The sequence below is a fragment of the Herpailurus yagouaroundi genome, unplaced genomic scaffold (genome assembly GCF_014898765.1).
Source record: "Herpailurus yagouaroundi ecotype Mexico unplaced genomic scaffold, PumYag 184, whole genome shotgun sequence".
NCBI classification, from domain to species: Eukaryota; Metazoa; Chordata; class Mammalia; order Carnivora; family Felidae; genus Herpailurus; species Herpailurus yagouaroundi.
The window spans coordinates 30,281,682-30,298,018 of NW_024412415.1; the positions used below are offsets into that span (position 1 = coordinate 30,281,682).

At 46.6% G+C, this 16,337-nt stretch overlaps 1 protein-coding gene and 1 long non-coding RNA gene across 4 annotated transcripts in view; one reads left to right on the forward strand and one right to left on the reverse strand.

The window, feature by feature from the left end:
• LOC121041849 (uncharacterized) overlaps window positions 1-16,337 on the forward strand; it is a 65,678-nt gene that overhangs the window by 47,028 nt on the left and 2,313 nt on the right. The window lies entirely within an intron of this gene.
• The window catches only part of PARP16 (poly(ADP-ribose) polymerase family member 16), a 30,941-nt gene continuing 23,891 nt past the window's right edge, over window positions 9,288-16,337 (reverse strand). Inside the window, exon 6 of one of the 2 annotated variants that reach the window (XM_040493000.1) lies at window positions 9,288-11,496. In XM_040493000.1, the coding sequence (XP_040348934.1) occupies window positions 11,460-11,496 (37 nt within the window). In that variant the 3' untranslated portion in view covers window positions 9,288-11,459. Of the gene's footprint in view, window positions 11,497-15,936; window positions 16,125-16,337 lie in introns of those variants that run through there. The other variant, XR_005795866.1, reaches the window with a different exon arrangement.

Consider the following 16,337-nt stretch of genomic DNA (forward strand, 5'->3'; position numbering starts at 1 on the left):
CTACCTAGTAAAAGTAAAAACACCTTTTGTCTCTCAGGATTAATGGCAAAGCATGTAAGTGTGGTATGTGGGATGTGGCAGGCACTCGAGGACTGTAGAAGGATGAAGGAAAGTGTGTCATTTCTCATCTATGGACCTAAATTTCCTAATCCTTACTAATTGCTGACTTTATCTGTCAGTTACTGAGAGAGATTAACATCTTCCACTGTGTTGTGAATTTGTCCATTTTTATTTTGCTTTCCTTGCTTTCTCCTTTTGCTTTATCTATTTTGAAGTTATTAGGTATATATGCATTTTTTAAGTTTATTTATTTATTTAAGTAATCTCTACCCCCGACATGGGGCTCAAACTCACAACCCCAAGATCAAGAGTCACACGTTCTACTCACTGAGCCAGTCAGGCACCTCTAGATGTATATAAATTTAAGATTATTCTTTTTGATGAATTGAACCTTTTATCATTATGAAGTGACCCTTTTGTTTCTCATAATGCTTTTTGTCTTAAAGTCTACTTGGACTAAGATTAATATAAATATATCAGCTTCCTTTGGTTACTATTTTTTTTATTAATTTTTTTTTAACGTTTATTTATTTTTGAGACAGAGAGAAACAGAGCATGAACAGGGGAGGGGCAGAGAGAGAGGGAGACACAGAGTCAGAAGCAGGCTCCAGGCTCTGAGCCATCAGCCCAGAGCCCGACGCGGGGCTCGAACTCACGGACTGTGAGATCATGACCTGAGCTGAAGTCGGACGCTTAACCGACTGAGCCACCCAGGCGCCCCTGGTTACTATTTGAAAGATTTTTTCCATCCTTTTAAACTTTCTGTGTTCTTATGTTTTAAATGTGACTTTATGAATAGCTTATAACTAGACTCATTACCTGGTCTAGTTTGGCAATATTTTTCTTTTAACTGAAGCCTAAAGTCCATTTACATTTATTAAAACACTGATACAACTTAACAGAAACCCATGGGGGAGGGGAAGAAAAAACAAAAAAGAGGTTAGAGTGGGAGAGAGCCAAAAAATAAGAGACTCTTAAAAACTGAGAACAAACTGAGGGTTGATGGGGGGTGGGAGGGAGGGGAGGGTGGGTGATGGGTACTGAGCAGGGCACCTTTTGGGATGAGCACTGGGTGTTGTATGGAAACCAATTTGACAATAAATTTCATATATTGAAAAAAAAAAGAAAAATAGTTAGAAAAATTCTATCTCCAGCAAATTAAAAGCTAGAGAGAATAAAATATTTTGAAGTTAAAAAAAAACAACAACACTGATACATACACACATATACATCTATGTGTTTATTTATTGGTATGCATGTATGTATTTCTACCCTATTATTTTTTATTTTCTAGGTTTCCTTTTCTATTCTTTCTTGCTTTCTTGTTTTCCCTTATTCCATTTTTCTCTTTACTAGTTTGCAAATTATACCTTTTTTTTGCTAGGTTTAATGGTTATACTAGAAATTTTAACATGCATATTTTATTTGTCTGAACCTAAAGTTAATCAACATCTTTAATTTGTTCTTTTTAAAAATTTTTAAAAATGTTTATTTATTTTTGAGGGAGAGAGAGACAGACTGTGAGCCGGGGAGGGGCAGAGAGACAGGGAGACACAGAATCTGAAGCAGGCTCCAGGCTCTGAGCTGTCAGCACAGGGCCCAACACAGGGCTCAAACACACAAACTGTGAGATTATGACCTGAGCCAATGTCTGACACTTAACTGACTAAGCCATCCAGGCACCCCACAATCATTCATTTTTATCTCTCGTGGTGCCAGGACTAACTGGGATCACTAGGTAACTCTTGCTCAGGGTCTCTCATGTGGTTGCAGTCTGATGGAGACTAAGGCTAGAATCATCTCAAAACCTTGTTTGGTACACGTCTCACAGTTGATGCTGGCTGTAGGCTAGGTTTTCAGTGGGGCTGAACACCTACATTTGGCCTCTCTATGTGGCCTGGGTATCTTCATAGCATGGAAGCTAGGTTCTAAAAGGGAATATCTAAGCAGAGCAGTCCAGGAGGAAACCATATTACTTTTTATGGCCTAGCCTTAGATGTCACACAGCATCACTTCTGCCACATTCTGTTAATTACATGCAAGTCATTAGACCAGCTCATATTTAAAGGAAGGTCAATTAGGCTCTATTTCTTGGTGGAAGAGTGTCAAAAAATTTGCAGACATGTTTTAAAACTATTATATACCCCTTCTGTATGCCAAGCCCTAGACAAGGCACTTGGGATAGTGGTAAGTCACAAACCCTAACTTTATGGTACTTACAGTCTAATTGTAGAGATACACACTAATAAAATAATATTACAAATATGTATAAAATTGTAAACTTTGATAGTGCTATGAAAGATGAACAGAGGGAACTATGAGAAATTATATCACACATTTGTATGACATGGACCAGGGACCCAAGGAAGACTTCCCCAAGGAAAAGACATCTGGGTTGAGATCTGTAACATTAGTGGATGCTAACTCTGTGAAGCATGTTAAAGAAGCGCCTTTCAGACAAAGAGACCAACAGCCACTGGCCCTGGGACAGGAGGAAAGGTGACCTAAGAGGCAGCCAGTATATCTGGAGGCAGATAGCAGAGGAGAGAGGTGTGAGACAGGGCTGCAGAGGTGGGCTGAGACCAGGACCCTGGACTTTGTAGGCTAGGTGAGGATATTGGCCTTTGGCCTTAAAGGTGCAGAAAGCTGTTGAGAGTCACTCACTGGCGAGTGATGTAGGCAGATCTGCACCCTAAAGCTCACTTTGGCTGCTGTGTGGATGGCCCCTGCCAGATGCTGAGTCAGGACTGGGAGGGCTGCGAGACTCTTGTCTGCAATACCTCCCCTCTCCATGAGACTCCCATGCACATGCTGAAGCCAGCAGTGGCCTGCACCGTATACCTCTAGGCTGGGCTCCAATACCCTATACTTGGCTTCCTCAGTCCCTCTTCTAAGGTACAGGAAGTTCTGCCATTTTGCATTCTTAATTAGTCACTCCTTTAGTCTGTCAGTTAGTTGGTATAGCAGATTGAAGAGTAGTCCCCAAAAGATATGTCCGCATCCTAATCCCCAGAACCTGTGACTATTACCTTATTTGGAAAAAGGGTCTTTATGAATGTAATTAAGTTCAGGATCTTGAGATTAGGATATTATCCTTGATTATCTGTGGATCATAAATCCTGTGACAAATGTCCTTATAAGAATGAGGCAAAGAGATATTTGAAATGGACAGAAGAGGAGGAAGTAATGTGACCATGGAGACAGAGATTCGAGTGGTATGGCTACAAGCCAAAGAATGCCAACATCTGCCAGAAGCTGGAAGAGTCAAGGAACGGATTGTCCCCTAGAGCCTCCAGAAGGAGTGTGGCCCTACTGACACCTTGATTTCAGCCCAGGGATCTGGTTTTTGAACTTCTGGCCTCCAAAACTGTGGAAGAATACATTTCTGCCAGTTTAAAGCCACAGTTTGTGGTAATTCATTACAGCAGCCATAGGAAATGAATATGGTTGGGTACTTCTTTAGTTGTTCCTTCCTGATGGCTCCTTCAGGGGACTTCCAAATGCTGGAATGCCCCAGGCTCAGTCCTCAGAGCTTTCTTTGACTATTCTCTCTCTTTGTGACCTCATCCATTCACTTGGCATCAAAATACCACTTATTTGCTAAAACTCTCCACATTTTATCTCCTCCCAGACCCTTCTCATGGAGCCCAAACATCTTCACAGGTAGATGAAAAGATAACTCTTGTTCTCTACCCTTCCCACTTCCCCACCCACAGATTCTCCTGGCCAAGCATCCTCAGCCACTTAGTGCTCTAGGTAGAAATGTGGTAGCCATCCTGGATTTCTCCATTTCGCTCATGCCTTATATACAACTGACAGCAAGTCTTGTTGTTTAAATCTCAAATGAGATCTGTCCCTTCTCCTCCATTTCCACTGCCACCACAGCCACTAGCATCTCTTACCCAGATGACTATCCCAGCTCCTAAGGACTCCCAGCTTCTTCTTTTCTTCATGTTTATTTAGAGAGAGAATGTCTGTGAGGGAGGGGAAGAGAGAGAGGGGGAGAGAGAATCCCAAGCAGGCTCCATGATGTCAGCACAGAGGCCCATGCAGGGCTCGGTCTCACAAACTGTGAGATCATGACCTGAGCCAAAATCAAGTCAGACATTCAACTGACTAAGCCACCAGGCACCCCAACATTAGTTGATTTTCAAATATTTCTTCAACCTGGCATTTCTCAATAAATCCCACTTAACTGATGAATTATCTTTTTATGCATTGTTGGATTTACTTTGCTAGAATTTGTATTTATTTATTTATTTTGCACTTGTGTTCATAAAGGATATTAGTCTGTAGTTTTCTTTTCTGGGTATGTTTTGTCTGATGTTGGTATCAGAGTAATGCTGACCTCATAGAATGAATTGGGAAGTGTTCATTCCTCTTCACTTTTCTGGAAGATTTTATATAAAATTGGTATTTTTTCTTCTTTAAATGTTTGGTAGAATTCACCAGTGAAGGCATCCAGGCCTGAAGTTTTCTTTATGGGAAAAATTTTAATGATAAATTTAATTTCTTTATTGGTTATACAGTTATTCAGGTTATCTATTTCTTCTTGAACTTGTGTCACACTTTTGCTTAAAGCCCTCAGTGTTGGGGCACCTGGATGGCTCAGTTGGTTAAGCATCTGACTCTTGATTTCAGCTCAGGTCATGACCTTGTAGTTTGTGAGATTGAGCCCCACATTGGGCTCTGTGCTGACAGTGCAGAGCCTGCTTGGGATATTCTCTCTCTCTCTCTCTCTCTCTCTCTCTCTCTCAATAATAAATAAATAAATAAATAAATAAATAAATAAATAAATAAATAAATAAAAAGCCCTCAGTGTTTCCCCCTCACATCTACATCCTTGCTGTGGCTTGCAAGACCCTGTCTGGTCTGTTCCTGCCCTCCTCCCCAACCTCATCTACACGGTACCTTCCCCTCACACCATGTTTCAGTCACATTGGTCTTCTGGTTAATTCCAAGATTATGTCAAACTCTTCCCTAGCTCAAGGCCTTGGCATTGCTGTTCCCTCTATCTGGAAAGCTCTTCCATAGGCTCCTTATTCTCATTCCTCAGGTCTCAGATTACATGTCAAGGAGGTCTTCCCTGAATATTATTTTCAGGGTAGGGCCTGCTGGATACTCTCTCACACAGAATCTTGTTTCCATCCATAATATATGTATCACATCCTGTCAGTGTTTTGTTTGCTTATTGTCAGCTCCCTAAGAGCAGGGATCTTGTCTGTCTTGTTCACTGCTCATCCTCAGTACCCAACACAAGATCTGGCACAAGTGAGGTGTTCAATTACTATTTTTTAAATAAGTAGACTTACTTAGTGGTTTGGCCTATTGGTCAGTCAGGCAATGAGGAAGGCAGTAAGTCTTCTGTGAGCCCGCCTATCAGTCTGAGGTTTTTGCTCAGCCTGGAATAGGTCAGGCAGGCACTGAGTGGGCTGGTTGCCCTATGGAGTGGGTCTGTGTGACTGATGAGCCCCCCCTGTGAAGTCAGCCCAGGATTCTGAGGGACACAAAGAAGTGAAAAGCCAAGGTCTATCCCCAAGAAGCTTCTGGCCCACCTGTCTACTTGGAGACTCACTGTTCCCTACTGCCCAGCCAGGACATGAAATGGGATAGAAGAGGGTAGACAGGGGAAGGCTGCAGAGCCTGGTCCAGCCTCTGGCAGCTGCTCCTCAGCAGTTCTGTTACAAGCCTTCCAAACCTCATAAAAACCTCACCTAGTGACTGACATGCTCAGGAAGAGCCTGTACAAGAGACACAGAGAGGGCTTTGTATCTTCTTCCCCACCCCACCTCCCAACCTCCCCTGACCTGGGTCCTCTGCTCATGGAAACTCTCCCACTGGACCTGGCTGCCTGGCCCCAGGAGACAGGCTGTGATGCACGTTGTCACTGCCTGCTCTCTACAGGGGCAGGACATGGGCCTGTACCTCTAGGGACCACTCCTTGCAACCGAACCCATCCTAGGTACCCCTCTTCATAGACCAGAGAAGGCCCAGCTCTCTGGTTGAGCAAGAGACCTTGCATGGAAGCTAGAGACTTCATAGTTAATCCCAAGTTTCTTGAAGAATGTCCTGGCTATGAGTTATGGGTGTGGCTCGAGTCCCATCATGCATGAGTACGTGTAGGACGCTATCAGACCTGCTTGTGTGGGAAGCAGCTGCTTACAATAACTAGGCAGTGGCACCCAGGCCGCCAGCAATAACTGAGACTCACTCCTGCTCACCGACCAGCTCCATGACCAGGAGGCTCTGCTCTGGTGACATCACCCTCCTCACACACTGCTAAGGGAAATGAGCTCAGGGCCGCCATCAGAGGCGGTATGTTTACTTACAGGGACCCTGGCTGTCAGCAGCTCATTGACCAGACATTCCCTGTCCTAGCCAGCATGAAGCAGAAATTTCCTTAAACATATTATTTTGGCCTCAACCCACCATTTGCTCCCTTGCTTCCAGTTTTTTTCAAGAGGAAAATTCCCAGTTCTAGCCCCAAATGGAGCAGCCCAGAGGTGGTGGGGAGAGATCACAATGACCCCCCTAAGGACCTTTCAGAGGTTAAGTTTCTCCCACCTCCCCAGTAATCCCTGGAGCTTCAAGATCAAACCAATTCTCAGTCACTCATGTGTGCATGGGATCAGAGGGATGGCCGGCATGACCTCAAGAGCAGACCCTCTCCTTCATGGCCTCCCTCATGGCCTCAGCCACCCTGAGCTCATACTCAAAGCATTTCCCAACTCAGCAACCCTGGCTAGGCCCTAGACCTCTCCCTCATTCCCTTCGGGTCAGGGATATTTCAGGAGAGCCCCAAAGCCGCCAGTTTTCACAGGCTCCAGGGGATTCCCAAGACGGGATCCAGGGGATTCCCACCCCCACCAGCCCTGGCTAAGAGGTACTGTCACTTGTCCCTCCCAATTCTCTTCCTGTTGTTCCTGCTGGAACTTAGCCATTCCTGGGGGCCCTGAGAGGAAAGGGGTCCTCAGTCTCCCCAGTGCTTCAGGATCTATCTGTGCCAGCAGCAGAGTGATGCCCTCCCAAGAGTATCAATCATGAGAGACAGGTGCTCTCTGCCTAGCTGGATCTGCCCACTATTGGGGCTGGTCAGGCAGGCCCAGACATGTCAGGGAGTCTGAGGCCTTACCTGACCCAGCTCTGCCCTGTGGCTTGATCCTACTTAGCTCAGCATCCTATGGCACCAGGGAGGGGCTCAGTGGCAGAATCAGGTCAGAAGAGGGCATTGAACCTGCATTTCATAGTGCTTTACCAAAGACTGAGGAAATGTCAAGGGTCCACATTGGAGAATGGGATAGAGGGAATGTCTCACACACAGATCTGAATTGGCAGCTTCTTGGAAGGTACTGATTTTCTTACGCAACTGTCCCTGCCCCCCAACCGGGCCAGAACTCCCTAAAACATACGGTTCCAATAATTTCAATTAGTCAACATGTCTAGTGAACCCAGAATTTATAAAATAAGGAAGCTGGAAAGACCCTTGATGAGGACAGAAGCTAATATTTATTGAATATCTACTGTAAGCCTGACATGGTACTCAACACTTTACACACATTATCTTATTCACTCCTCATAACTCTGAGGGAGATTAAATAACTCTAAAAGAGACACAGCTTGTATACAGCAGAGCTGGGATTCAAACCCAGTTCTGTCTGATCCCACAGATTCTACAATTATGCATTCTTCCATTTGACTTCTAGAAAGTAATTAACTTAGGAAATCAATCACATTTCTTCTGTAAACCAAGCAAGACCTGTAAGTTAAAGATGTGCTAATACAGTCCCTCCATTCTGCAGATGAGGAAAATGAGGCCAGATCACAGAGTGAGTCTTTTTATTTGTTTACTTGTTTATTTTTCTTTAAATAGGCTTCATGCCCAGTGTGGAGCCCAATGCCAGGCTTGAACTCATGACCCTGAAATAAAGACCTGAGCTGAAATCAAGAGTCAGTGTTGCCTGGGTGGCTCAGTTGGCTGAGCATCTGACTCTTAATTTTGGCTCAGGTTATGACCTCACAGTCGTGAGATTGAACCCTGCCTGCATCATGCTCTGTGCTGACAGTGTGGAGCCTGCTTGGGATTCTCTCTCTCCCTCTGCTGCTCACATGCACTTTCTCTCTCTCTCCCTCAGAAGAAATAGGCTATAAAAGAGAGGCTATAAAGGAGAGAGAGAGAGAGAGAGACAGACAGACAGACAGACGCTTAAATGACTGAGCCATCCAGGCAACCTACAGAGTGAGTCTTAAATTGACCATAGGACAGTGGCTCAAACTCAGATCAGTGTCTCTCCAGCCACCCCAGCCTGTCTCATAGTCCTAAGTCAACCCAGGCAGGACAAGGGTGGTAGAAAAGCTGTGGGCTCTGCCCTCTAGGAGACAAGACAGACAAAGATGAACAGAGAAACAAACAGACATATAGACATCCACACAAGCAGACATGAAGAGGCATAGACACACAGGCAAAGATACACACATGGGTACTTATATCCATGTATTGTATTGTTCTCATCTATCTGCGGTGGTTCCTTTCCAGATTGCAAGTTCCATGAGGAAGCAGGCAGAAAGGGCCCTTACCCTGGGCTCACCTGTAGATGGCCACGCTCTTGCTCTACTCTGGCCACACTCCATTCCACACACTGAGAAGTAACCGGGCCCAAGAGGATGGATCCATGGGGAGCCCATTCCCCCATTCTAGATTATAAATCAGGTACATGAGACCCCATTATTTCCTGCTCAGAACCATTTGGGCAGACTTTGCCAGTAGTGTGCATACCCCGGAGCCCAAAAGGTGGCCAAATGGCAGCTGTTTGTGGGGTGAATTCATGGAGTTTGGACACGTTAGGAGTAATACATGCTTGCAAGGCCACTCAAGATAGGGGACGGAGCCGGGATGGGGAAAAAGAGGCTGGGGCCACTTATTCTGCATTGCTGAATTCCAGCACAGAAGTCAGAGGAGTCAAGAATCCAAAATCAAACCCAGCCCTCTGGCTTATTGGGATTAAGTATTTTATTTAGCAGTTTGTTGTTTTGACTTATAACGTTTAAATATTTAGATGTACTGGGGCACCTGGGTGGCTCAGTGGGTTAAGTGTGCGACTCTTGGTTTTGGCTCAGGTCATGATCTCACGGTTCATGAGTCTGAGCCCTGTATCAGGCTCCAGGCTAACAGCACGGAGCCTGCCTGGGATTCTCTCTCTCCCTCTCTCTCTCTGCCCCTCCTCTGCTCTGTCTCTCAAAAAAAACAAAACAAAAACAAAAAAACAAAAAACTTAAAAATATATTTAGACATACAAATGTACGTCTTGCCCTGGTTCTTAAAAACATTAGGAGCTGCCCTGGATACCTCCCTAAGTTCCCAGCGCACAGTGCTCACAGAACAAGCACTTTAAAGATGTCTGTTAGTAAATGAGAAAATCATTTAGTGAGTGAATTGAATGAGTGAATGCTTCTGCACAGATATAAACCGACAGGCATATACACTTTCAGGCTCTCACCAACACATTATTGACAAGTATATATACCCACACTCCCAGAGATGCACATACCTAATAAACTTACATCTAGAAAGCCTGGTACGTGTTTATAACAAAATAACCTAAATGTTCATATGCACACTCCCACAGAAACTTGCAGGCACGTGCAGACCCACTCACTATGCAGAGGCCCACATGTTCCCTTGAAGATACCCACATACATGAGCTTACACAGAGATAGGGACTCATCGATATGCTGGCAAACATGCTTTTCCCACTGAGGAACCCAGCTCCAACCAGAAATGCAGCCGCCCAGACATGCAAACAACAGAACAGTCACATAAACTCACACTGATACACGCAGCTAGACAAAGACAACGCTGTAGGCCTAAGACAGACTGGGAGTGAGACACCTGTCCACAGAGACCCCCTGGCTGCCCCGGGCTCCCACACTGTCTGCCTCCCTCCCACTTCTGTCTGCGGCCAGAAGGGGCTCCTAGAGGAATTCCTTTTGCAGACTGGCTGAGAAAGGCTACTCTCTCCTCCTCCACAATCCCAGGCCAGAGTCCTGTGGCGGAGAAGCAGATGGTGTGTGCTGGGGGGTGCTCCCCCTTGCCAAGGACTCTGCCCTCCGTCCCCAGCCACCACCCGTAGCCTGCCAAGCCTAGGCTGTGTGCTGGCCTCTAGACAGAGACAGAGCCCCATGCAGGTCCTGCTGCCCCAGCTCTGCTTCCAAAAGCATGATTTAGGAGGGGCTGGTGAACAGCGCTTTTCCAGAGGACTTACTTCCTCAGGAAATGGCTCGGCCACAAGCCTGATCTCCAAAACAGGCGTAGGATGAAAACACCTCTGCTCCTCTCCAAAAACATGGGCCGCCCCTCTCACTCAGAGCCCCTGTGTCACTTTTAGCCCCAGCATCCACAGCATTCCAAGGTGATGGACAGCAATGAAAGGTCCAGCGTCTAGTCCCACTTCTGCTGCTGACTCGCTGTGTCCATCTCCATAAAATGACCCCTTTGGGTGTGATGCCTTCAGATGTAGTCAGAATGAGATAGGAGTCTCTAATTCCCCAGGCAGTCTCTGGATAAGGGTGAGGGGCTCCAATCCCAGGAGGCAGTGGCCTGGTGTGGGCCTCCTCTTAAGTCACAGAGTCATTATTACATGCACAGAGCTTGTGCCAGGCAGTGGCTTGAAACAGAGGTGCCTCATGCTGAGGCAAAATGGGGACTCAGGCAGGAGTCAATGTCCTGTGTGGCCTGGAGACGGTGACCTCTCCTCTCCCTTTCCACCCTCTCGCCAGGTTCCCTAGGCCTCTGCTGGAGGTGGACACAGTGCTGCAGCCCCACCCAGTTGGGTGGGCCAAGAGACAGGAATGCTGCTCAGCACAGCTGGCCGGACAGGAGAGACTGTTTATTCTCTGCTGTCGGGAACATCCCAGACAATCAGGGGGATTTGGCTGCTGGCAACCCCTGGATTTGAGGACTCCAAGAAGTCAGCTTAATCAGAGCAGGCCGATGGCCTGAGCTCTGAGAAGGCAGCAGAGGTGGAAGGGAGGGGCCACCCCTCCCTGCCCCACATTCCATGCCATGTGCCTCTGAGCTCACCTCCTGGATCTGCAGTGACAGGGCAGAAAGGTGAATGGGGCTGAACCCAGCCTTTTAATCATGCAGCCATCAGGAGAGACTTCCTACAGTCCGACTCCCAGCATCCCAGGTGCCCCCTGCTTATGAGACATGTCAAAGCTAACGGCCTTAGCCTAGGAAGGGAGGTCATTTTGCATCCCCCAGACCCGTTCCAACCTCCCTGTGCTACCAGCCCAGATCCTTTCTGCTCAGGCAGTCCCTCTAGCTTCCGCCTTGTACTTGCCTGCCTTTCTTATTATTCCAGCTCCAGAGTCAGCTTTGGCGCTGCCTCTTCCAGGCCTTCTCACCTTGGGCAAGTCACCTCTCCAGGCCTGATTCTTCTGTAAGATAAAGATTACAGTATCCATCTCACAAGGACATTTTGAAGATTAAATGAGAGAATTCTTTCAATAGGCCCAGCATGCAGAGGAGGCACTTGATAAATGGTAGTGCCTTTCTCTCCCATTCTTTCTATTGGTGCAGACCTCACCTCTGGTATTCCTGAGGGCCAGGCCTCTCTGGTGTAGCTTATAACACGTGCCTGGTCACATCTCTACCTGTTGCTGCTCCCAGATCTCAGAGTGCTTTGGGGTTCCGTAGCACTCTGTAGAAGAGTCCAAGTTGACCCAAGGAGGCATTTTGATGCCAAGGCTCTAGAAGGTCCCAGAACATGGTGGGGTTTTTGTTTTGTTTTGTTTTAGGTGTTTTTTGTTTTTTGTGGGGTTTTTTGGTGTGTTTTGCCCATCTCTCATTTTGCATAGGTTTGAGTGCCTTGTCTAAGGAGGTCAGGAAAAATTCATCAATCCTGACCCATTTGTTTGGAATTCATCTTTCTATGTATTTAATAAAGAGTTTATACCAAAAATAATGAAATTCCAGGATGGCAAAGAGTATCAGTTAAGGACCCCTCCTCACTGTATCTCCCACAAGTTCCAATTTAAACTCTTAAATAAAAAAGGAGTCTATTGGTTGGTTACACAGTGAAAAGTCTGGCTTTAGGCACAACCAAACTGAGTATTCAAACAATGTCATCAGGACTTAGTTTCTCTTCCTCTCTTGGCTCTGCCTTCCACTGTGTCGGTGTCAGTAGGAGGCTTCCCATGGCAGCAAGATTCAAGGCAGCAACACCAGGACCAGCCTCTCACACTGACAGAATGGGGATGGGAGGCAAACGTCTCTTTCCCAGCAGCCCTTGCAAAAATCTTCTTATAGATTTCTTGGGGGTCACATGTTGGTATATGAACCAATCGCTAAGGCCAGAGAAATGCAGCTTGCTGATTGGCTCAGGCCTGTGCCACTGCTCCCTGCCTAGAGTGTGTGGGTAGAAGGAGCAGTCACCTTTACCCAGATCCAGTGAAAATGGAAAAGAGGTTGGTTTCCCAGCAGGAAGCTGGGGTATGGTACCAGGAGGGTGAGTGAACGATGGACCACAAACAGATGTCTTCCAAAGGAAATCAATGGTCAAAGAACTAAGCAGATGAATACTTTTCTTTTTTTTTTAAATTTTTTTTCAACGTTTATTTATTTTTGGGACAGAGAGAGACAGAGCATGAACGGGGGAGGGGCAGAGAGAGAGGGAGACACAGAATCGGAAACAGGCTCCAGGCTCTGAGCCATCAGCCCAGAGCCTGACGCGGGGCTCGAACGCATGGACCGCGAGATCGTGACCTGGCTGAAGTCGGACGCTTAACTGACTGCGCCACCCAGGTGCCCCAGATGAATACTTTTCAAGCACTCCCAAGCCCTTTAAAAATGTAATGGATGGAGCACCTGGGTGGCCCAGTTGGTTAAGTGTCCGACTTCGGCTCAGGTCATGATCTTGTGGTTCATGAGTTCGAGCCTCATGAGGGGCTCTGTGCTGACAGCTCAGAGCCTGGAGCCTGCTTCCCATTCTGTGTCTCCCTCTCTCTCTGCCCCTCCCCAGCTCACGCTCTGTCTCTCTCTGCCTCTCAAAAATAAGTAAAACATTAAAAATTTTTTTTAAGTTTAAAAAAATATATAATTGATGTGCTAGTTTTAAATCCCTACAGATCTCTGACAGGCAATGTGTTATAGGGCCAATTTGGGATAGGCTATACTTGCCCAAGAACAGTAAACCTACATCTTTAACCAATCTGTAATCCATACTTCCCAGGAATTCGGACTCGCCTTTTCCCTTCCTGTCCACACTGGTGGGCAGCTTGACTGAACTGACCAATGCTGTGAGGGCTGGAAGGCCCTATCAGCACCGTAAGCTATTTTCACCAAGAACTTCCCTTGGCTAAATGGGCACTGAAAGAGGGTTGACTCCAGGGGCCTCAGCCTTCCCTTTCTCTCCTGACCCCCACAAGTCTCCTCTGGCCTTTGAATCTCCCCTGGTTGCTTTCTCTCTACTACCACTCTTCCCAACTCATTTCTAAATCCCATTTTCTTAGGAAAGACTTTGTCATCAGTCACTTACATGTGTGTATGAAGCAGCATCAAATCAGTAGTTTAACCCTTCTCAGGACTAGGTGCATTTTAACTCTTGTTTCAGTGAAACAAAAGGCTTTGTCCTGCCTACGCCCTACTGTTCCCAAAAGGTGCAGAGCAAATGGGACTCTGAAATCAGGCAACCAGTGTCCACAACCATCCCTGAAACCCTCGCCCATCTGCACAGCCTTGCCACTGTGTTTTTTCTTCAAGTAGAATTTCGATCACCTTTGCTGACATTCAGTCATTACTCTCTGCTGTGGCAGGGAAGTTTCTTGAATCCTTTCATCCATTTATTCACTCAGCAGACTTTTCCTGAGTCTCCATCATCTTTTAGATACTGACTATGCCAAGACAGCCCAGGCCCTGCTCCCTCTGACAGCCTGCAGTTGAATCTCAATGCTGGAAACATCACCTGCACACCAGATTTTTAACACAAGCAAAAAGCCTAGCCCAGTGGCTGGTAGTCAATAGGTATTCAAAAAGTGCTGCTTCCCCTTCCCAGGGCTCCACGATGTGGAGAACACTGGAAATTTTCTAAAACCTTTTCCAGGTGGACAGGAGTGCCAACAGAAGTGGGTGGAGATGGTGGTTTCTATCTCGCTTCAGAATGTCATGATTTGTTTTGGATGTTCCAAATGTCAGGTTGGAGATCATGCAAAGAAGAGGGGCTTATTCTAACCAGATCAGGGCTAGAGGCAGCCCAGGACACTGTCTCCCTGGTACACAGCCCCAGACAGTTTGGAAACAAACAGAAACCCATCCAGAGGAGGGAGACTGACAAAAGCAAAAACAAACAAAGGCCAAGAGATGGAAAACTCACGAGGTGGGGCCGGGTGGAAAGGAGGGGAGCGAGGAGAGATGGGTGGAGGCTGTGGAGGGGGCTTAAGGAGGGTGTGTGTGTGTGTGTGTGTGTGTGTGTGTGTGTGTGTGTGTGAGTGACAGAGAGAGAGAGAGAGAGAGAGAGAGAGAGAGAGAGAGAGAGAGAGAGGAGCTGAACCCAGCTCCCCCCACCATCCCAAGAATCACCATGGCAATGGGGAGGGTGAGTGCAGCTGATTCCAGGCCAACACAAACCTCCAGGGCTTAGCAGCAGGATTGGGCTCAGATGCATGGGGCCATGTTCTAAAGAAAAAGATCTGAATTGGGCTCTTTAAGTCACAAACTCCCTACCAGCTCTGATTTTGTAAGCAATCAGTATTTAATGAAATGAATTAATCAGAAATAATAGTGAATCACATTCCTATTCCATGTTTCTCTCACATACACAGGTACATTTATCCAAAAGCCCACAGAGTAAAACCCCTTCCCTTTCTGGGGAAAACTGACAGCTCATTGGATTCTTGGCACTTTCCAGAAGCAGTGACCTAACTTGTGGAAGGTCTTCTTGTCACCCCTGCCCAAATTGTCCTCACTGACAGTAGCATTAGTGATAGAGGGTTGATGGGTTTGCTTTCACAAGACCAAGGCAGCTGCAGCTCTGATGTGAGGTGGCTCCAACTGAACCATCTGGTCTCCTCTGCCATCAGTGGCCTGGTGAAGCTCTTGGCCCAGAGGGGGTGTGTCAGCAAGGAGACTGCTTCTTCTTTCTCCATGAAAAAATGTCTGCAGCATGATCCCCTTGGGCCTCCAAACTCCAGCACTCAAATTTGCCCTTTCCTGGAGATGGCTGGCCTCTGGGGTCTGTTTCAGATGTCAGGTTGGTGCTAAATAGAACTGTGAGTCTTTAGAGTTTGTCTCCTTCCCGCCTCTCCATTCCTAGCTACCCAGAGATCTCACGCTATCACCCATTACCCTAGTCCAGGGTGGACCCATCCATAAGGCATTATAGGCACAGGGCATAGAATCCACATCACAAAAATGTTTTAATTTCCTTTAAAAGCAGAAGGAAGCATGCCTGGGTGGCTCAGTTGGTTGAGCATCTAACTCTTGATTTGGGCTCGGGTCATGATCCCAGTGTCATGGGATCAAGCCCTGTGTTGGGCTCCATGCTGAGTGTGGAGTCTGCTTGAGATTCTGTCTCTCTCTCCCTCTGCCCCTCTCCCCCACTTGCACTCTCTCTCTAAAAAAAAATTTTTTTAATTAAAAAAAGGGGTGCCTTGGTGGTTCAGTCAGTTAAGCATCCAACTTTGGCTCAGGTCATGATTTCACGGTTTCTGAGTTCGAGCCCTGCATCAGCCTCTCTGCTCTCAGCACAGAGCCCACTTCAGATCCTCTGTCCCTCCCTCTTTCTTCCCCTCTCCTGCTCGTGCTCTCTCACTCTCTCTCAAAAATAAACATTTAAAAATTAAAACTAAAATTTTTAAAATCAGGAGGAAAAAACAAGCTTGTAAGTGGAAGCAAACATTTTAGTATTTAATAGTAATATATTCATTTTTATACCAACACAATCATAAAATATAATTTTAAATATTTATTAAGGAGTCCAGGAAGGCAAAAGTGCCCATGAAAGTCATAATGTAGTCATGACCTACTCTCTGCTCACTCAGGGATTTCCTTCTGTCACATCAAAATGTACCTGTCCAGGGGCGCCTGGGTGGCGCATTCGGTTGAGCATCCGACTTCAGCCAGGTCACGATCTCGCGGTCCGGGAGTTCGAGCCCCGCGTCGGGCTCTGGGCTGATGGCTCGGAGCCTGGGGCCTGTTTCCGATTCTGTGTCTCCCTCTCTCTCTGCCCCTCCCCCGTTCATGCTCTGTCTCTCTCTGTCCCAAAAATAAGTAAATGTTGAAA